Source organism: Calidris pugnax, unplaced genomic scaffold (genome assembly GCF_001431845.1).
Source record: "Calidris pugnax isolate Ruff unplaced genomic scaffold, ASM143184v1 scaffold9, whole genome shotgun sequence".
In the NCBI taxonomy this organism is placed as follows: domain Eukaryota; kingdom Metazoa; phylum Chordata; class Aves; order Charadriiformes; family Scolopacidae; genus Calidris; species Calidris pugnax.
In genome coordinates this window covers 7819048-7840854 of record NW_015090778.1, presented here as the reverse complement: position 1 = coordinate 7840854, position 21807 = coordinate 7819048, and the positions used below count along the sequence as shown (strand labels likewise).

Below are 21807 nucleotides of genomic sequence, written 5' to 3'. Positions count from 1 at the left end.
TTTTAAATTGCAGCTGTGCTTTGAAATATTTGTACTTCCTATATTGCTCTCTACGACTCCCTGAAAGGAGGGTGTAGCCGGGGGGGTTGGTCCCTTCTCCCAAGTAACAACCCATAGGACAAGACGGGGGGGTTGGTCTCTTCTCCCAAGTAACAACCGATAGGACAAGACGAAACAGCCTCAAGTTCCACCAGGGGAGGTTTAGGATGGATATTAGGAGAAATTTCTTCACTGAAAGGGTTGTCAAGCCTTGGAAGAGGCTGCCCAGGGCAGTGGTGGAGTCCCCATCCCTGGAGGGGTTTAAAAGCTGGGCAGATGTGGTGCTGAGGGGCATGGGTTAGTGGTGAGTTTGGCGGTGGTACGTTTATGGTTGGACTCGATGATCTTAATGTCTCTTCAAATCTAGATGATTCTATGGCTCTATGAAAAACTTTCAGGTAGGCTCTTGATGCCCAAAGGACCCAGGGTTTGGACAGGCCATTCCAGGAGCCTCATAAATGGGCAGAAATGCCTTCCATTCTGGGCATGTTTTCGCATTCGATGGTGATGAGTTTTATCCCAGGTCAGGGTAGTGATGAATTAATTTTGCTGCCTCATTGCTGTGACTGGAAGCCGTGTGCCCGGGCTGGGCTTGGCACAGCACTGGCCTGAACTAACACACCTCCTCTCCTCAGAGAGCTCATATTTGTCTGCAAAGCATCTTGTAGATCTGTCAGAAATGTATTATGGATCAGAAGGTATAAACATTACGTCCAGTTACGCACTGGGTGCAGTAATTCTACTGAAGTCAGGGAAGGTAGTCTATGTTTTCACTGATATAAGTGGAAACAGAAACATCTCCCATTTAACTTAAAACACTGTACGGTCACTTTGTGTCATTTTTTAACTTTACATTTTGCAGATACTGTATATAAACCTGGTTTATGTCTTTTTTAAGTGGCAGTTGGTATAAACACAGTATCATTGTATAGGATGAAACATGTGAGAAGTTCCCCTTGGAAATGAAGGGAAGAGGATATTAGAAACAACCTAATTCAAATTAAAGTGCTTGAAGTATCACACTTGCTTCGGTGCTAAAAACCTGGCACACCTGGCGCAGGGAAGTGGCTAAAGCGTGTGTAGGGATTAAAGTAAGTAATTCCCTCCTTTCCTCTGGTGTTTCTATTAAAGGGAGAATTTTCTCAGCCTATTTTCTTTTCTTGTCCTCCATGGCAGCCGTACAGTACAAATAGCAGCAATAACACATAGCACCATATTCTCTACTTCTTCTTAGAATTAAGTTTTCTCACGTTTCAGTGAAGTAGGAAAATAAATAGAAATTTTAACTCAGCAGGGCATCTTTTCATGTTCTGTGAGTGTTAAAGAGCTGATGTCTTCTTTTCATTCCATTAGCCAGCTGGAAGACTTGCCAGTCAGCATTTTTTTGGTGTATTTAGAAGCGATGTTGCAGAGTTTGAAGGTGTGAGTCCGGAGCTGCCGTCGGCCTCCCCTCTCTCCTGGGGCTGGTACCTGGGTGACCCGTCCCTGCCCTGACACAGGCTCTGCTTCACGGGGCCAGCCCTGCTCTCATTTTTCACAGGGCGTTGCTTGAAGTGTGCCAGAATAACAAGTCCTGAAGGTATTATACCTCATTAGTTTTATGGTCTTTTGGCAGTATTTGAATTTTTTTTTTTTTGAAGGGGAAGAACATGTTTATTTTCATGAAACTGGGTGCATGGCTAAAATGCTTCAGCTGGTTTTGGATGATACAACTTGCAGTTCTTTCGCTGAATTAAAATCAGAAAATAAGGCTTGTTTCTAGTAGAGATGATGTGAGTAACCTTTGCAACAGAAATGTAACTTTTATAGATGAATTGGCATCTTTTCCAGGATCCGTTTTCTCTTTACAAAGCTGCCTTTTTCTCCTTCCCATCTCCAAAGAGTTTTGCTGGGGCAGAATAACACATGCACATGTGTGAAAAATTGCTGTTCATAAGTGTCTCAACCTACCTAAATATTTAAACATATGTAGCTCGCCTGTGTATATGCTACTGAAGCAATGGTTTCCTGAATCAGGATTTAACAGATTATTTCTGAGGTTGTGCTGATTTTGGAACTTAGACTCTGTTACTGCAATATGTGAGTCCTTCTGGTTCTATCATTTATTTTTACATAGAATTTCCCTGTGAAGTGGTGCAGTTTTGAAAAGGGCACTATAACCTCCTTTTGAAAGTGCTTACGTTGGACATTATTAACCCAAACACGGGAGTCTGTTCCCCAGTGTGAGATTTGCTGGGTTTCACGGGCAGCGCAGGGAAGGATGTAGGTGTTTCTGGATTCAGAGCAGAACTGCCTGTGCTGGCCAAGAAGAGCTCAAACTGGTTTTGTTCAGGGATGCTGCAGGGCAGGGGTGCCTGAATTCTAGAAATGTGCCTTTTTTTGGATCTTGCACAGGGACTCAGAGCTTCAGGATTAGAAACCGTATATATTGTTAATTGGAAGCTTAATTTGTCATAGATTTCAGTGGATCCCTACAGTCGAAATCATAGTTAGAAGTCACAATGTCTTAAGGCAACAAAGATGAAGAATAGTAAATATTTCATAACAGAAAAGAATATATATTTTTGATATATTGATTGTGCTTAACACAAAGCTAAGTTAGATAAAGCCTACTGGGAGATCTGATTAATACCCTTACTCTTTTGAATATTTTGTTATGCTGGCATTGTGCTTGAGCTTCAGTGATAGTCATTTGGCACCATAGGTTGGTTGTTGCAGTGAAACTCCTAATTTGCTCAGTTTATAGCACTGAACGCCCCAGCCGTGCTGGCAGGGGTATGTGCTGCTCCCTATAGGAACGTCCAAACTGGTGTCTTCCCTTACTATAGAAAAGGTTGGACCAATCTTCATAATAATTTGCATCAATGATTATTAGAAAAAAACATAAAGAAAGCTTAGCTGAAAGTTGCTGTTGGATTGCTGTGATTTATCCTCTTTTATATTTTACAAACAGCATGTGCAAAGTTCTTTATACCAACTTCCTGGAGTTCGGGGAAAATTATCAAAGATTTAACCTAAATTTTACAATGTAATGACAGGGAAATTAGAATTATTAAATATTTTTAAACATTATATTTTTATGATACATTGTTACTGTCCTTTTGTGTCTTACACTACTTTTTTTTTTCAGGATTTGTGAATCAGGGATTTGAAACCCTATTTAAATCTTAATCATTTTTAGCAGGATGTGTGTGACAAAAAAGGTGGCTGAGTGACCCATGAAACTGTCAAAGATATAAATCACAAGAGCTGCTTAATAGATCCTTCCGAACTGGTGCTATAACTGTATTTGATTTTCCGTATACCCAAAAGTATTGCTCTTTTTTTCAAATTTAGGCTACATTAAGTACAGTTTTAGCATCTCCTTCCTCCACTGATTTTCAGCTTTTTGACAGGTGATAAATCAACATTTTCTTTTCTGATTCAATTAGTGTGTGACAAAAAAGGTGGCTGAGTGACCCATTAAACTGTCAAAGATATAAATCACAAGAGCTGCTTAATAGATCCTTCCTAACTGGTGCTATAACTGTATTTGATTTTCCATATAACCAAAAGTACTGCTCTTTTTTTCAAATTCAGGTTACGTTTCAAATAATCTGAACCCTACAGATTTTATAACTCTTTGTAAGAGTCCTGTCATTGTTTTTTATAGATCTTTGAGATGAAAATTGCTGGGTGAATATATGTTTTGTCGTAATAAGTTAAAATTGGCTTTCTTTAGATAGTTATTAATTTTCTTTAGATAGTTATTATTTTTTTTTATAACAAGACCCTGTTTGCTGCCATGTTTCTATGATGCCTTTACTATTTTCTAATGATATATGCTGAGTGCCAGATAGTACATGTTTACTGTCCTTTTAGGTGTAAATATTTCTGCAGGACGGGGAAAAAAAAAGATATTAAAAAAGAAGTAAAAAATCTTTTTCATATGTATAGCAGAATTGACTACTTCTTATTTGTATTTTAGCTCCCCTTTGCTTATATCAAATTCTCACAACATACTGAAGCAGTGTTTTAGAGCTGATTTCTTATTACAGAAATTCATTTAACCAATTTGTGGATAATTATAATAGTCTAATTATAGGAATGTGTGGATGCTTGAGGCTTAGGCAGATACTCACCCATTTAAAGGTGTTTATCTGAAGTGCTGAATTTGGAAGCCTTGTTCTCTGGGAGCTCCCCTGTGCTCCTGAGAGATGGCAACAGAGATCTGGGATGAGTTGAGTTGCCCCATGGCAGGAATTCTCCATGGAAGAGAGGACCCCTATAGCCTGGGCTGCTTCCTTACACGTCTCTGGCTGAGGATGGATCTGGGCCCTAATCCTTCCTCTTTATTGTTGATTTGTATTGTTCTAATTGCAACACAGCTGCCCTGAAGCTAATTCATACCAGCCTCCACTTGGAAGATCTTAAGCTATTTATTGCCCTTCTTTCTTATCACTGAATTCTTGAGACTTTGAAAATATTTTAACATGCTGGATAGATTGAATGAGTGACTCTCTGAATAGTAACTAATTCAAACCAGTGCCAGAGAATGCCAGGTTCAGATAGAATTTAAGGTAGAAATAAGTGTCAGGAGTGATGCTCACATAGAGCCCGATTTCAGAGATAGGGTATGACCTTCAAACTACCCGTGCTGTGAGAGTTGGGGTTATAGAGCAAGCAGGCACAAATAAAAGGAAACGTTGATCAGATTGTTGGCTGGGAGGCAGTGAAAGAACCTACAAAATCAAATCCCACATATAAACCCATCAACAAGTTATTAGGGAGGCTGTAAGGAGAGAATGCAGATAGGAGGGAAAAGCTTTGTAGTGCTCTCAGCTCTGGTTTTTCTCAGACTTTTACAAATTGATGGGCACTTAATTTTTATTTCTGTGTTTTCTCAGGGTTGGTTGAGGTCTTTCCAGTTTTGTCTTCTGCACCGTTGAAAAACAAACTCTGGTAACAGATCACTGGGTTCTTGACGTGTATTAGGGCCCTTTCATTATTAAAATTGTAATCGTGTGTAAAAACTTTTACTGAGGTACTGGGTTGGTTTTTTTTTAATCTCAGTTGCTATATATTATTGTGAGAACATGAATTGTGGGGCAGAAGATTTGAAATGAAGTGCAGAAGGTTAGTATTAGACCATTTTTATAACACCAAATTTTGAGAAGAGTTTAATTTTCCCCTCTGTGAAATAATGTTGCGTTACTGCTTCTTGCACTAGCAGTGAAATTTATTTTTCTAAAATAATTAAATAACTGATTTTTATTTTCTGTCTTTTCTTTGTTCACAATTTTTAAGTGCTGCAGAATGCAAATGAAACACTCTCGGGGCACTGGAATGCATTTGGTACTTTGATACCCCCCAAAGACTTGTGATATGATGGAAGACATGGGGGAGAGATTTAGGGTGAAGTTTGCTTTGATTTCCTAAAGAAAACATTCTACTATTGCAGCTGTTAATCAGATAATCAGAAGCTGTAGTCTTTAAGATCTGACCTAATTTTTCTCTTTTTCCCTACTCTAAATGTTAAAAGCCTATAGGGGGGAAGAAGCACAAAAAGTAGGACCATTTTTATTGAAACAAATACAGCAAGTTTGCATGAATATTTAATATTTCTCCTGTTGTTCTGTTGCGTGTACATTAGCCCACAGCTGAACTGTGGAAATTCAAAAGTAAGCTCCTGACCTACAATTCTCTTTTTTGTTTAGAAGATGCTTCTGTTTCTTTCATATGTCCTCTGCTTCCAAGTTACACACAACTTTTTTAACACACACATTCATTTGAAAAGGAGAATCTGTGAGCGTTAGTAGGTAGGATATGTTGTGCTTTTGGATAAACCTAAACCCTTGGAATATTTCATGTTCCTCTTTCAAAATACCTGCATTTTAAAATCTGCTGAAGTTGAGATTTTCCAGGAGGTTATTCACATAGCAATTAAACATTAGTTTTAGAAGGTGGTATGTTGAAAAGTTTTATGTGTTGCTTTTTATAGTAATTTATTTTCCTCTTTACTGGCAAGTTTTAGAGACGCAAACAAGCGACTGCTTTGTGAATTGTGGACATAGCATCATCCACTTGAAAAGGCAGGATAGCCTTATTTTTTTCGCTCCACCGTGTAGGGAGGTGAAATTGGAGTTGTCAGGAACGTGGGTAGGAAAGGCAAAGATTGGTGAAATGGTGAGCCAAGAGCAGCATATACTGCCCCTGAGCTGGCACTCCTTCGACTGAAGGAGACCAGGAGATGTTCCTCGGGAGTGGGAGTGGGAATCCAAGGAAAGGATTTTCCTGGGCATTGCAGGGCTGGCATGATTATCTTCATGCTGTATCTGTTGTTATCTATGAAATATTATTTAATAAGTTGCAAACATACCTGATGTTTCTATAGACAGAAATAAAATAATACTTTCAAATAATCTGAACCCTACAGATTTTATAACTCTTTGTAAGAGTCCTGTCATTGTTTTTTATAGATCTTTGAGATGAAAATTGCTGGGTGAATATATGTTTTGTCGTAATAAGTTAAAATATTTCAGTTGTGTTGCCTTCATTTGGGTACTGTCTCAAAATCTAAAAGATATATTCATGTTGCGAATGTCTTCATGTTGTGAAAATGCATATTTCAGTTGTGTTGCCTTCATTTGGGTATTGTCTCAAAATCTAAAAGATATATTCAGTCTTCATGTTGTGAAAATGTTAAATGACCTATCCAAAAGTCAAATGGAAAGATCATTTTTAAGACTTACTGCATGGGCATTGGTCAGAGGTGCTTCTTAGCAGGTATCTTGTTTGTTCTAATCACAATTTAGTATCTGCTAATATGACTTTATGCAGATTGTTTTCTTTCTTTCTCAGTATAAGCTCAGCATAAACAGCAAGCCAAGAGACAACCTCCTGGTACAGAATGCTTCATTTTACTGGATGGAGTAATTCTTCCATTGTAAATACTTGACTCTTTAAATACTGGAAACGCTCCAAGAATTAGAGACTTGTTAAGGCATGGATGTTACAAAGACCACTTTTAGCAGCTTACAGACAAGAAAAAAGATGTAAGACATGCTAAAATCATACAGGCTATTCCCTTTGTATGCAGCTATTCTTTTGGTTTCAGCAGTAGGTTAATTCATCGTCATTAGTAGATAAAAGCTCTGAAAAAGACTAGAAGAATGGTGCTTGCTCTTGGGTTTTAGTAGGAGCATTCAACTACGAAAAAGAGAGATTCAGCAGTATAGTCAGCTCTCAATTATCCAGCACAATGAGGCTGGCATGGGCTAGCTCACATAAAGCAAAAGCACAGCTAATTCAATACATATGTATTAGACTATAAACTCAAAGTTAATATATTTACCTTTATAAAATTTGTAAACAGATTTCCTTTCAGCAGCAGATTTGAAAAGAAAATAAAAAGGTAGGTAGAGTGAAGCCTTTGCCCTGTGTTTCCTTCTTTGTGTGCTTTGTTATCGCCAGGGATGTCAGGAGGTGATGCCATCTCCATCCACACCCTCTTACTCAGTTCAGATAGTTTCATATCCAACAGCTCAGAGATTTGGTGTTAAAATCGTATCTAACATAGGGAATAATATATTTACCTTTATAAAATTTGTAAACAGATTTCCTTTCAGCAGCAGATTTGAAAAGAAAATAAAAAGGTAGGTAGAGTGAAGCCTTTGCCCTGTGTTTCCTTCTTTGTGTGCTTTGTTATCGCCAGGGATGTCAGGAGGTGATGCCATCTCCATCCACACCCTCTTACTCAGTTCAGATAGTTTCATATCCAACAGCTCAGAGATTTGGTGTTAAAATCGTATCTAACATAGGGAATACTATTTGTATAGAATTTTATGCTTTTGTTATAGTGGTCAAATAGCTATAAAGACGAGTATCGTGTTTTTCTTGAAGTGAATGGCCTGCTGAAAAGCACTAAGAATGTAATAAACTGTGAGGGACAAGGGAGTTCGTTACAGCAGTTCAAACAAATTAAACTTTTTTCTCCCAGCACGGCTGCTCTCCCAGCTTTCCTCCCATTGCTGTTGGCTGCTTGCAACCTGAGAACTGGAAATGTTGGGATGTTGGGAGGTGGAGAGTAGGGATTTGTGTGAGAGATTCATGTGTTATGTCCCTCAAGATTTAGATAGCTTTTAGAAAGTATTGAAATATACCATAAATGTTTTAGTGAACATCTTTTCATTTCAAGCTGCATTAAAAGATAAAATAAAAACCAAAGATCAGTTTTTAACGTAATAGCATTTATGCCATGATTAACCTTCTGGGCTTTCAGGAAGAAAGCCTGTGTATGAAAGTGAACACTTTCAAGTGTTACTATTTAGCCTACATAAGTAGGATTCTAATAATTTTGAATGCAGAATCTTCTTTCTTTTTTTTTTAAATATATTTCTATGTATTTCCAGCACTCCATAAATCATGTGATACTTTGTTATGTGTATTCTGTACTATACTATTCACTGGCTGCACCTTTGAATAGACTTAAGACTTTTTATATATATATATATCAAAAAAGTTACCTGCTGATCATACAGTCACTGTGTAGGTAAAAGGATCAAACATAAATTATTATTACTACAGCTTGTACACAGTATTTGATCATTGAGCCGTGTTTGTGTGAAAGATTGACCAAAGAGAGAGATCACTTAACTTTTATAATCCTGGGTTTTTTATAGTAGTATCTGAATTTGAACCTCAATAAAGTTTTGCAGTGTTGGAAGGTGAGAGGTGTACGAGGACATGTCTGCAGTGCTGCAGCTCTCCAGGTGCATACGGAAACGGGGAGTAGCTGTATCAGCTCGTTAGTAGCTACAGAAAATAAACTATATAGGTCCCTTCAAACGGCCGTAGGAAACACTAGATGGAAAAACAGAGCAACTGAGAAAGCATCATCTCACGGCTGCTCTCGCTGGTTCCATTCCTGCAGAGTCTGTGTTTCCTGCAAACTGTGAAACGTTTCAGCTTTCATTGAGGCTTCAAATCCTGAGGAAATCGTGGCGAGCTACAGGTCATATTTTTTCCAGGAGCAAGACTGGGATACCTTCTCAGAGCTGCTGAAACCTCTCTGTTCTCACTGGCTTTAGCAATTTTTAGGACTCTTGAATTCTTTTTGATTGTTTCATTAGTTTTAGAAGGTGGTATGTTGAAAAGTTTTATGTGTTGCTTTTTATAGTAATTTATTTTCCTCTTTACTGGCAAGTTTTAGAGACGCAAACAAGCGACTGCTTTGTGAATTGTGGACATAGCATCATCCACTTGAAAAGGCAGGATAGCCTGATTTTTTTTGCTGCACCGGGTAGGGAGGTGAAATTGGAGTTGTCAGGAACATGGGTAGGAAAGGCAAAGATTGGTGAAATGGTGAGCCAAGAGCAGCATATACTGCCCCTGAGCTGGCACTCCTTCGACTGAAGGAGACCAGGAGATGTTCCTCGGGAGTAACAGTGGGAATCCAAGGAAAGGATTTTCCTGGGCATTGCAGGGCTGGCATGATTTTCTTCATGCTGTATCTGTTGTTATCTATGAAATATTATTTAATAAGTTGCAAACATACCTGATGTTTCTATAGACAGAAATAAAATAATACTTTCAAATAATCTGAACCCTACAGATTTTATAACTCTTTGTAAGAGTCCTGTCATTGTTTTTTATAGATCTTTGAGATGAAAATTGCTGGGTGAATATATGTTTTGTCGTAATAAGTTAAAATATTTCAGTTGTGTTGCCTTCATTTGGGTACTGTCTCAAAATCTAAAAGATATATTCATGTTGCGAATGTCTTCATGTTGTGAAAATGCTAAATGACCTATCCAAAAGTCAAATGGAAAGATCATTTTTAAGACTTACTACGTGGGCATTGGTCAGTGGTGCTTCTTAGCATGTGTCTTATTTGTACAAATCACAATTTAGTATCTGCTAATATGACTTTATGCAGATTGTTTTCTTTCTTTCTCAGTAAAAGCTCAGCATAAACAGCAAGCCAAGAGACAACCTCCTGGTACAGAATGCTTCATTTTACTGGATGGAGTAATTCTTCCATTGTAAATACTTGACTCTTTAAATACTGGAAACGCTCCAAGAATTAGAGACTTGTTAAGGCATGGATGTTACAAAGACCACTTTTAGCAGCTTACAGACAAGAAAAAAGATGTAAGACATGCTAAAATCATACAGGCTATTCCCTTTGTATGCAGCTATTCTTTTGGTTTCAGCAGTAGGTTAATTCATCGTCATTAGTAGATAAAAGCTCTGAAAAAGACTAGAAGAATGGTGCTTGCTCTTGGGTTTTAGTAGGAGCATTCAACTACGAAAAAGAGAGATTCAGCAGTATAGTCAGCTCTCAATTATCCAGCACAATGAGGCTGGCATGGGCTAGCTCACATAAAGCAAAAACACAGCTAATTCAATACATATGTATTAGACTATAAACTCAAAGTTAATATATTTACCTTTATAAAATTTGTAAACGGATTTCCATTCAGCAGCAGATTTGAAAAGAAAAAAAAAAAGGTAGGTAGAGTGAAGCCTTTGCCCTGTGTTTCCTTCTTTGTGTGCTTTGTTATAGCCAGGGATGTCAGGAGGTGATGCCATCTCCATCCACACCCTCTTACTCAGTTCAGATAGTTTCATATCCAACAGCTCAGAGATTTGGTGTTAAAATCGTATCTAACATAGGGAATACTATTTGTATAGAATTTTATGCTTTTGTTATAGTGGTCAAATAGCTATAAAGACGAGTATCGTGTTTTTCTTGAAGTGAATGGCCTGCTGAAAAGCACTAAGAATGTAATAAACTGTGAGGGACAAGGGAGTTCGTTACAGCAGTTCAAACAAATTAAACTTTTTTCTCCCAGCACGGCTGCTCTCCCAGCTTTCCTCCCATTGCTGTTGGCTGCTTGCAACCTGAGAACTGGAAATGTTGGGATGTTGGGAGGTGGAGAGTAGGGATTTGTGTGAGAGATTCATGTGTTATGTCCCTCAAGATTTAGATAGCTTTTAGAAAGTATTGAAATATACCATAAATGTTTTAGTGAACATCTTTTCATTTCAAGCTGCATTAAAAGATAAAATAAAAACCAAAGATCAGTTTTTAACGTAATAGCATTTATGCCATGATTAACCTTCTGGGCTTTCAGGAAGAAAGCCTGTGTATGAAAGTGAACACTTTCAAGTGTTACTATTTAGCCTACATAAGTAGGATTCTAATAATTTTGAATGCAGAATCTTCTTTCTTTTTTTTTTAAATATATTTCTATGTATTTCCAGCACTCCATAAATCATGTGATACTTTGTTATGTGTATTCTGTACTATACTATTCACTGGCTGCACCTTTGAATAGACTTAAGACTTTTTATATATATATATATCAAAAAAGTTACCTGCTGATCATACAGTCACTGTGTAGGTAAAAGGATCAAACATAAATTATTATTACTACAGCTTGTACACAGTATTTGATCATTGAGCCGTGTTTGTGTGAAAGATTGACCAAAGAGAGAGATCACTTAACTTTTTTAGAAAGTATTGAAATATACCATAAATGTTTTAGTGAACATCTTTTCATTTCAAGCTGCATTAAAAGATAAAATAAAAACCAAAGATCAGTTTTTAACGTAATAGCATTTATGCCATGATTAACCTTCTGGGCTTTCAGGAAGAAAGCCTGTGTATGAAAGTGAACACTTTCAAGTGTTACTATTTAGCCTACATAAGTAGGATTCTAATAATTTTGAATGCAGAATCTTCTTTCTTTTTTTTTTTTTAAATATATTTCTGTGTATTTCCAGCGCTCCATAAATCATGTGATACTTTGTTATGCATATTCTGTACTATACTATTCACTGGCTGCACCTTTGAATAGGCTTAAGACTTTTTTTTATATAGATATATATCAAAAAAGTTAACTGCTGATCATACAGTCACTGTGTAGGTAAAAGGATCAAACATAAATTATTATTACTACAGCTTGTACACAGTATTTGATCATTGAGCTGTGTTTGTGTGAAAGATTGACCAAAGAGAGAGATCACTTAACTTTTATAACCCTGGGTTTTTTATAGTAGTATCTTAATTTGAACCTCAATAAAGTTTTGCAGTGTTGGAAGGTGAGAGGTGTACGAGGACATGTCTGCAGTGCTGCAGCTCTCCAGGTGCATACGGAAACGGGGAGTAGCTGTATCAGCTCGTTAGTAGCTACAGAAAATAAACTATATAGGTCCCTTCAAACGGCCGTAGGAAACACTAGATGGAAAAACAGAGCAACTGAGAAAGCATCATCTCACGGCTGCTCTCGCTGGTTCCATTCCTGCAGAGTCTGTGTTTCCTGCAAACTGTGAAACGTTTCAGCTTTCATTGAGGCTTCAAATCCTGAGGAAATCGTGGCGAGCTACAGGTCATATTTTTTCCAGGAGCAAGACTGGGATACCTTCTCAGAGCTGCTGAAACCTCTCTGTTCTCACTGGCTTTAGCAATTTTTAGGACTCTTGAATTCTTTTTGATTGTTTTTTGTTGCTAAGTAGAGTTTGGGATTGTGAAGGGTTTTGAAGTAATGCTGGTTTTTAGTCAAGCCTGCACTGGAATGACTATGTATGTATCAGCCTTTCAGTATGGAGAATCATGGCATGTTTTATTTCTGAAGTGTACTTTCTGCTGTGCCAGATCCTGGCTTCTTTAGAGCAGGGATTTTCAGCTAATGTTGAAGCATGCAATGATGAGGTGATACAGGCAATTATTTATATAGGCATAGGAAAGGGTACACCAGTTCAGTACAACATAAACTAACTGAACATAATCCATACCAGATTGTTGGGTGTTTAGGTTCCCTAAAGCTTTATAGAGTTTTGGTTTTTTTAAGATTCTATTTGCCGAATGCTTTTTTGAAGTAGGATGAGGAGCCTGTTCTTCTCTCCCTACCCTTCTATACCTCTTCTGTCCCACTGATACACACACCTGAGTCTGGATGGAAACCTGATAATCTCTAGTAGTGAGGTCCTGGTACATTCGCTGCTGAATTAATGCACTAGTATCTTAAGGCATAATTTTTTCTAATTCAGGAGTAATGTCCTTTAGCCTGTGGTCCTTCTATCATTGTGGCCTTCCGCCATGGGATTGTTTTGTTTTGTTTCCTTTTTCACCTTGTAATTTGTTAATGTATGACCCTAGATATTGGAAAGCTTTATTGATCATAATAGAAGAGATTGTTTCTATTCCTTGTTCTATGTGGATATAATTTTCATAAAGGCTATAGCATAAGTAGAATTAAATGTGTGGTGTATTTTGGGGAATGAGTTGGAAAGCAGTCTGGGCCCTTGATTAAATAGTTGCTCCTGTGGGCTGCCTGGTTTCCTCTCTCTGTTCTGCAGGACATAATGTGGTGAGGTTGTTCCACCATCTGCATGTATTCTTTTGGCACATCGCTGTTAGATTTCGATTTGCTGGTTCAGGAAATAGGAACTCTTGAAGGAAAGTTCTATAAACACATGAATGCCTTTCTCAGTATTGGAATTTAAATTTCATACTGAATGCTGGCATGATCTGAAGTGAGCATCAGTGGGGACCAGAATTACATGTGCTGCTGACAGCTTTGAAACACAACAAATGAAAGTCACTTTATCAACCCTTCATGTTCTTTAATTTATTTTCAGAGAATCTCTGTAATAGTTGAATGTAATTCAATAGCCAAACAGTTAGCAGGAACAAACCAGAGTAAATCAGTTTCAATTACTTGCTACTTGATCCTTGGAATAAAACCAGATGACAGTAAAAGTTGTAAATAATGTAACAAATATGATGCTGAAATAGCAGCCTGTCTCCGTCACCTGAAAGATGATGCTGATGGATTCCAATTTGGTTTTGACAACGCTGTGTTATTCAGGAATTCTAAATCTGAACAGATTTATACATTCGTTGCTCTGTAGCTAGTTTTTAACAAGTTGGTTTTGTTCAAGTAGTTTATATTTAGACAATCTTTACAGCATACAGTGTACTCTCATTAATGACAGCTATTATTAAGCACTAATGTTCCAATACAGCCGTGTGTGAGAGGTTCACAGGTCCAGACTGCTTTCCAATATACTGAATTAACTCCTCGAGCCAGACTGAAAACCCATGGAGCTTCCAAGGTGTTACAGGACATTTGTTGGACGTTTCCAAGAAAACTAATCATAGGAGTTACAGAGCTGCACCATTGTTCACGTTCTGCTTTTGATTGACTCCCACATTAAGGCTAGCATGGCCTCTTTGTTTCTCTTGTTCCAGTCCATGCAATCTAAAAGATTTATGGATAAAATCTTGAGTGGCGATCTCACAAGTGAGAAGTTGTGGTTTTTACCACAGAGTCTGTCAGTTCAACTATTTTTTAACACCTTGGCAAGTGTGTATGACAAGAGTAGGCAAAAAAAGATATCCAGGGGAGACTTTCCCATCTGGCTAAACCAAGCTGAAATCTAGAATTTCCAAACTGCAGAAGGGTGAGGCTATTTTTCTCTTGCAAATGAAATTTCAAAAGCTCTTGAAGGTAGCTTTCAAAAGTTTGGCAGATGCAGTTATTAGGAGTTTAGTGTTTTTTGTGAGCCAGTTCTCCTCCCTTCGCAGTACTTGTTCAGCCAGAGGGTGCAGTTTTAGATTTCAGCTGGACTGATGAACTGTGGGCAATGACTGAAGAGGGAGGTCTTGTTTGCTTCTCTAAAGCTTGTTCCTTCCCCCTCTGGTGTGTCAGCAGTATTGCTGCTCTGACCCCACAGTGAACTGATTGAGAGAGCTAAGGCTACAGAAATCTAACACTGAAAAAAAATAAAAATAATAGGTTTCTTACTGCTGTAGTGCTCAGCTTTATCTGAGCATGGGCTCAGGTGGACGCCAGTGCTGTTAGAAGTGACTGGGATGCAGAGCCCAAGGCAGGAGTGGGAGAGCTCTTAAATTAATATAGATGTACTGTAAATCTAGACTTTGAGTCTACAGTTCCCTCTCTCAGGTTAAAGAGTATTTATGGATTCTCTGTAGTGCTGCTGAAAAGAATGGTCTTGCTATTTCTTTCTGAGTGTGGTGTCCTGTTTCCATACATCCTCCTTTCTGGTAGCACTAGTGGTTTTGTGATTAGCTGGATCAGGGAGCAGGTCCAGCTGAAAACTAAGTTAACAAAATAAAGAATTTCATCTTCACAAATGTTACTGTTAGCATGGCAAGGGACAAAGTAGTGTGAATTGTCCATTGTGGCAGCAGCACAAATTTGTGTTTCCTAAAGTTTATTTTGATCTCGCATTATAAATATTCAGATAGAAACCCCTTTTTTACATTTTTACCAATTTGTTGGCTCCTAGCTGGTGTACTGTTCCAGGTTCAAAGATTTTCTTGAAAGATAAGACCCTGAAATCACATGTGGCAGTCCAGCCACTTCATCATCCCTCTCAGTTTTGTCTGTGTCATTCCCCTGTAGTGTCTGTTGTGAGATGGAGAGTGAGCCACAGAGCGCTGTGTGATTTAGGAAAGGCATCAGTGTCCACAGTGTGTGATCATCTACTGTAGCATCATCGTTTTCTATGTTAATGAAGTGACAGTTTGATGGTTTTTTTTTTTTTTTCTTTTCTCAGTGTTTCAAATTTGTTCTATTTGGTTTCACTTTAGATACATCAGTGGAATACAGATGATCTAAGATATATGGGATTTTTGCTTTTTGCACGTGGGCATGACTAATTACCTTGAGCTACATCTTTAAGTGCATTTCTGTTCTCTGATGAACCTGCCTGAACTGAGGAAACGGCATTCTGGCCTCTCCAGACACATTTCACGTATTCCAATTGGCTCAAGACTTTCTTTTGAAGATTTTCTTTCATTCAGAGAGGAGACTCAATGCAATGCATTCTAGCCTAGCTTTTCTCCCTACTGTTGTTTTCTTTTGGGATTACTGTTTGGTCATTGTTCTGTTCAGACCATACTCAATTGCCCTTGTAATTAGTGTGGAGCTAATAACCATGTACTGACTAATCATGTCTGCTCTGGTTTTCTGGGATTGTTTTGACTCTTTCAGCTCCCACTGACTTTTTTGGGGCGAGCTTTTGACATTTAGCACCTCTGAAGCCAGGGTGTTTCAGTTATGAACAAGTTGCTAATGTGCTAATTCATAGCTGGTAAGCGATAGGATTATTCTGACTAAATCTGACTGCCTAAAATTTAAGTGTCTGTATCATGAGGAGTCACCCCAGGACCCCTTTCTGGCCAGTCAAGTTCTACCATGATGTCCCTGGAGTTGGCACACAGTGTGTGTCACCCTAAGGGGGATGCCTGTGTTCTATTAGGTGATTCAGGCCATAAGAAATGTGGAAGTAGACCCACATTGAATTTTGGTTAGATTTCTAATCAAGTTTGCTTGGAGAGTTGGTCTAAGTGTCTGTATAGAATGGAGTGTGTAAAATTTGGGCTTTAAGTCTGTGTTTGTCTGTGAAAATTGAATTTGCCAAGCATAAGAAGAGTTTAAGGAGATCCATCCCCAGATTGAAATAATGAGGAACACCTTTAAAATGTAAAAGCTTAGGTGCATGTGATAAAATTCATATTCATGCATTGATGTTTAAAAATTTCAATTATACAGGAATATTAATATTACCACTATAGCATGCTATGAAAGCACCTGCTCACAAGACCAGCATTTTCATTAGTGTTTGGATTGTGGGCTTTCTTTCTCCTGCCTTTGTAAGCCAGGCTGGGCTATGGTCTCGGGAGTGGGCACAGGCTCCTGCCTGGACTTGGCACGTTCTGTTTGACAAGTGCAGTCTCTTGTTGGGCTACAGACTTCGTCTTGTAAGAAAAGAAAGAACTAGTTTACCTTCTGTAATCCAGATTCTGGTTTATTTCATAGCTGTGTTCACAACAAGTTTGTTTAAAGCTGCAAAGAAAAATTTGTATAGTTCTTGGCTGTCACTAGTCGAGAGGATGAAATGAGTAGTCACTCCCTTTTCAGTCCCCAAAGCATTTTCTTTACAACTACATTTTAAGTAGTTGCCACTGGGTAGCAAATCCATAGTGCCTCAGTAATGATTAAAATGGATCGTATCTTACTTGGCCAAGCTTGATTAAGATTTAAGTGTCTTTGGCAGAAATAATGTATATATAAGAAATATAAAATGCCCAACAATTGCAGGGTTAAGTTTCTTCTCAATTCATTCACTTCAGTGTCAACATTGCCATTAGTAATAGAGGTGTCATTTCCAGTATCACTCTCAAAATTTGAAATCAAGTTTGAAGTGCTCTGTGTGTGTTGGAACTTAGGATGGAAGGGAAGGTTATGGAGCATGAAGCAGGCAGTAGATTAATCTGTTGGGCTGTGACACCTCAAAGGTGCTGGTGTACACTGCATTTTAAGCACATTCTGAATTTAAGGCACTTGTATTTCTCAGTGCTTAAAATTGCTGAAGGTTAAGTAGAGGCAGGGATTTCAGGTGTATGTGTAAGGTCTGCGTTGTTCCCCAAGAGATGCTGGTTTTGATATTCTATTAATTGAGACTGGCTTTTTTCACTTTTTCTGCAGGTGTTTACCTCCCATGGACCTACTGTGATTATGCCAACCTGGTTCTGTTCCCGAAAATGGTTTTTTCATGTGGGAAAATTTGATGAGGGTGGAAAGGTGAGTGCTATGGCTAATACGAATGATACCTAGTCCAGAAACCATCTCTTTGTCTACCAGCCTCTGAAAGCCCTAAACCTGTTATTAAGAAACACTAGGCAAAAGGGTAGAGATAAAAACTGAGGTCTAAAAAAATCTGTGTTGTACTGTATACTTTTTATTAAAAAAAAAACCCAACCAAACAACAGTTGTTATCCAAGTACAGTTGTTTTGGGGTAACTGGTGACTGAAGGACATAACCGATATGGGCTTTGAAGATAAATCTAAAACACTTGTTAGATATGTCAGCATAGCTGGAAAAATCAAAGAAGGGTTCAGACATTCAAGCTCCTCTTCCATCCCTGAAATAGCTGCAGCAGATCTGAAAGCTAAGGAGAAGTCAGCTCATGGTTTCATTATGAACCATCTCTGAAAAGTAAGGTAGATTTGGTGAAAGAGGTTGAAGGAAAGGTGCGGGAAGGCAAAGAGATGGCAATACTTTCTCCTCAGGGAAAGATTTGTATCCCTGAGATGAAGGAATAAGGGAGGAGGGGAGGTCACGATGTGCCATAAAAGTGCCATCATTAAATCTCATTTATCCACTTGTCTCATATCCACTTGTCAATCTTAGTTCTCAGGCTTGTCCTTGGAAGATGTTAAGTGGCTTTTCCTTGGGGATTGGGAGTGAGAGGTTACGAATTAAATGACTGTTACCTGAGAAGTGTTCCTCCAGGGCCAGTTAGGTGGTTTTTTTCCTTCTAGATTGCCTGTATGAGTTCAGTTTGATTGCTTTAGGCTCATCAGCCTGTTTATGGAATAAGATCCAGGGAAGTCCGTTGGAGGTACTTATTGTGGTAGGACTAGAAATATGTTGGCAAATAGACCTAATTCAGACACATTTGGACCCATTCTTGTGTGTTTTGGATCTGAGGGGTTTTCCTTCCAGTGGTTTTGATGAGATTTTAGGGCTAGAATGGGTGGTTCTGGGTTTTTTTTGGAAAGCCTTCATTTAATAGTACTCTTAAAAAAATCTGCTAAGGCTATTTCCTATTTTATTATTTAAACTACAACAGATTACTATTATTATTCTTTTTATAGCATTTAAACGAAGCCCTCCTGTGCCATGCAGTGTGTATATATACATACAGACGTGCACACACATGTGCACGTATGTATGAGGTTATACAAATATTATTCTTTGGGCTGCCAAAAAAAGTATAATTTGAGGAGACGGCAGACAGAGAACAGAATTGTTTAGAGTGGTGAAAAGATTTGCCCTTAATTACACGGCGGGTGAGTGGAAGAGCTGGGAATGGTGCCTGACTCCCAATACAATCTGCATTCGCTGACCCATGCTCTTTATTTCTTTTTTATTATTATTCCTTATCATTGTATTTTCATTCTTTGAAGAATGTTTGACCTAACTTCTTGAGCATTGTTAGTAAGCTCAGAAAAGAAAGCAAGCTAAAACATAATAATAACAATAGAACAGCAAGCCTAATGATAAAGTTCAAGAGGTTAAGTTAAACAGACTATTGTTCTGTGCTTTTTGCTTTTAGTTTTGGGTTTGCTTTTTTTCTCTTTGTTCTGCTTTTTGGTTTTTGGTTTTTTTTTGGGTTTGCTTTATATGTATAATTTTGTAGGAACTATGCCAGTGGTTATTTAGATGTAATACACTGGCAATCCTAATGAGTTTTTAGTACCAATGCATGATATGTCCTCCTAGTTTTAAAAATTATCAGTGATAAATTAAACTTTTTGGTTTCCCTGTTGTGAAGTGTCCTGTGTGTCAAATCTCCAACTCTGGCTGATACAGAGGACCTTAAACAAAAAAAAAAAAAAAATCCTATGAAGAAGGGTGACAACAAAGTAATGGACATAAGCAATGAAGTTAAACTCTTTGTCCTGTGTGAGTTTAGAGGACACAAAATCAAGTCCTAAATCTTTTAGCATTTAGCACTGTAAAGTATTTAACAGTGATCTGACTCATTCATTTTTATTCTAAAAGAATTCCTTTGAGGCAAAAAAAGATTTTCTCAGTGTGTCAATGGAGCTGTTATAAACTAGTACTGAGGACTCTTAAGGCTCTTACCCATACGTGTGTGTGTGTGTGTTCTGACCTCACCCATGATCTGACCATGTTAATCTGATCACTTCCATCTCCGTTTTTGGGATAGTATTTACCAGTGCGACCTGTAAGTGTCATATTGCTGCAAGTAAACACAGACACAGGCCAACAAATCTCCACATTTCAGCCTTCTCCATTTGCTAAACTGTTTCCATGCCAAAAAGCTGCATTTCTCATTTGGAATTAAATCCAAACACCTGTTCTTCATATTTCAGTGCTTAGAACAAATGGAAGATAATTCTTCCATGGAAGAAATTGTGTTTTGATTTTATGTTAATTGTATGGGTAGACTGAGAGAATATAAATACATAAGCTATGATGTAATCTTTTTTATTACAGGTAGGTATGCCTGTATCTCTCTGTCCATCCAGGCTTCATGTGAAGCAGATTTATTTTTTTTAAATATTTATACAATTATTTTAGAAATAAACACTTCTTTCTGATTAAAGTCTGCAGTTGTTGGAAATATATTCCTTTTATGTAATCCCTGTGGCAACGTCCAAGGAAAATCCAAAATAGTGTCTTCAGAAATGGTGGCTGAGGATCTGATAGGTTTGCTTTCTGCCCTAACTAACTAAAATGGTGGAGGTGTTACTTATGCACCCTCTGATATATGATAATTAAAGCAGAAGTACTTAAAAGTAGTTAATTTTAGCAAGCTCTAATGGTGTGCTGAGACTAAGGTAAGACAATGCAAATGGTCACAAGCCTATAAAGTAACATTTTAAATAGCGTCCACTGTTAGGAGGGGAGTCCTGTGATCCAGATTTCTGACTTAATTTATTAGGAAACTAAAGTCTTCCCATTATCCAGCTGATTCAGATAAAGAGTGCAGTACTTCCTTACTGAAAGAAGTGGCAGGACTTTTCTAAACCCTTCAGAACTCACACTTGAAAATTAGTGTGTGACGTTATCCCTGTGACTGTTCCACACTCCTATGATTTTTGGTGTCTCCTAACAGCCAGTGTCATCGTTTAAAAGTCATAACTGTGTCCAAAAGCATCACAAAAAGTTGTGATGAGGACAAAATGTACATGGCCTTGTATAATATGAGAAGCAGATTTTGAAGCTATATCACGTTAAAGTAGGGAACTTACAAAGTCATTTGCGGGGGTAGATGTGGTGTCTGTTATTAGTGAAGCAAAGTTATTGCTTTATATGTTTGACAGTGCACTCAATTCACGTACAAAAGTGACATTTTGCAATTTTATCCGACTGACCTTGTGTGCTCCTACCAAAATGTATTCTTCAGGTGGACAGCAGAATTTGTTTCTATTAATATCCAAATGGAGATCACTGGGAAGGCTCGTTATTTGTCTCTTTTGGCATGTTGTCCTAGTGCTAGTCACTTGTGTGCAAGGACACTAAGCTAAAACAACTGTCTTCTTGCTTTAGGTAAATGCTCAAAGAAATCTTGAGTACAGTAAGAAGTATATAAGTGAGTATTGCTCACCTGCAGGCTTTACTCTATGCAAATGTGGCATATTGTATAGTCTTGCCTTTATTTGAGCAGTATTATTCTTGACATCACAACTATAATATGCCACACTTGTTTCTTTCTCCAGAGTTTTTCCACAACTGGGTCCCAAATTTCCTGTCACCCCTGTATTTAACCTTCCTTTTTAAGTGTATGAAAACTAAAAATGGAGTGACAGCCTTAAAGGTCTAAACTAATCTCAAAGTGTAAACAGGGGGAAATTATTCTTAATGAGCCCCAGATGGAATAGCGTATTATAAGCCACTGGCATTTCTGAATATAAACTGTGGCTCCAAACAAAGTGTCTGGAGCTTGGTTTTGATCATTTTTTGTGATAAAAGGTCACAAAAACCACAAATTGAGGAGGTGTCAAAATATCCTTTGGTGCACAGGAGACTGCAGCACATGCTGCAAAGCACTAAGATAACTTTGTAGGCTATTAGGTGCTAACTAATGAATTCTTTCATTTTTTCTCTGCCAGAGCACACAAATGTCATTCCCTCCAGAAAGGCAGGCAGTTACAATAACGCCTGAAAGGTAAAAGGCTAAGCAGGAACTTGGTTTTTTGGAACATGAATTAAAAT

The 21807-nt window shown here is 38.0% G+C and overlaps 1 protein-coding gene across 1 annotated transcript in view; it reads left to right on the top strand.

Annotated features, from left to right (window-relative positions):
• The window catches only part of B3GNTL1 (UDP-GlcNAc:betaGal beta-1,3-N-acetylglucosaminyltransferase-like 1), a 135775-nt gene that overhangs the window by 86119 nt on the left and 27849 nt on the right, over window positions 1-21807 (top strand). Inside the window, exon 7 of the mRNA XM_014952943.1 lies at window positions 17544-17639. Within this exon, the coding sequence (XP_014808429.1) occupies window positions 17544-17639 (96 nt within the window). The remainder of the gene's footprint in view (window positions 1-17543; window positions 17640-21807) is intronic.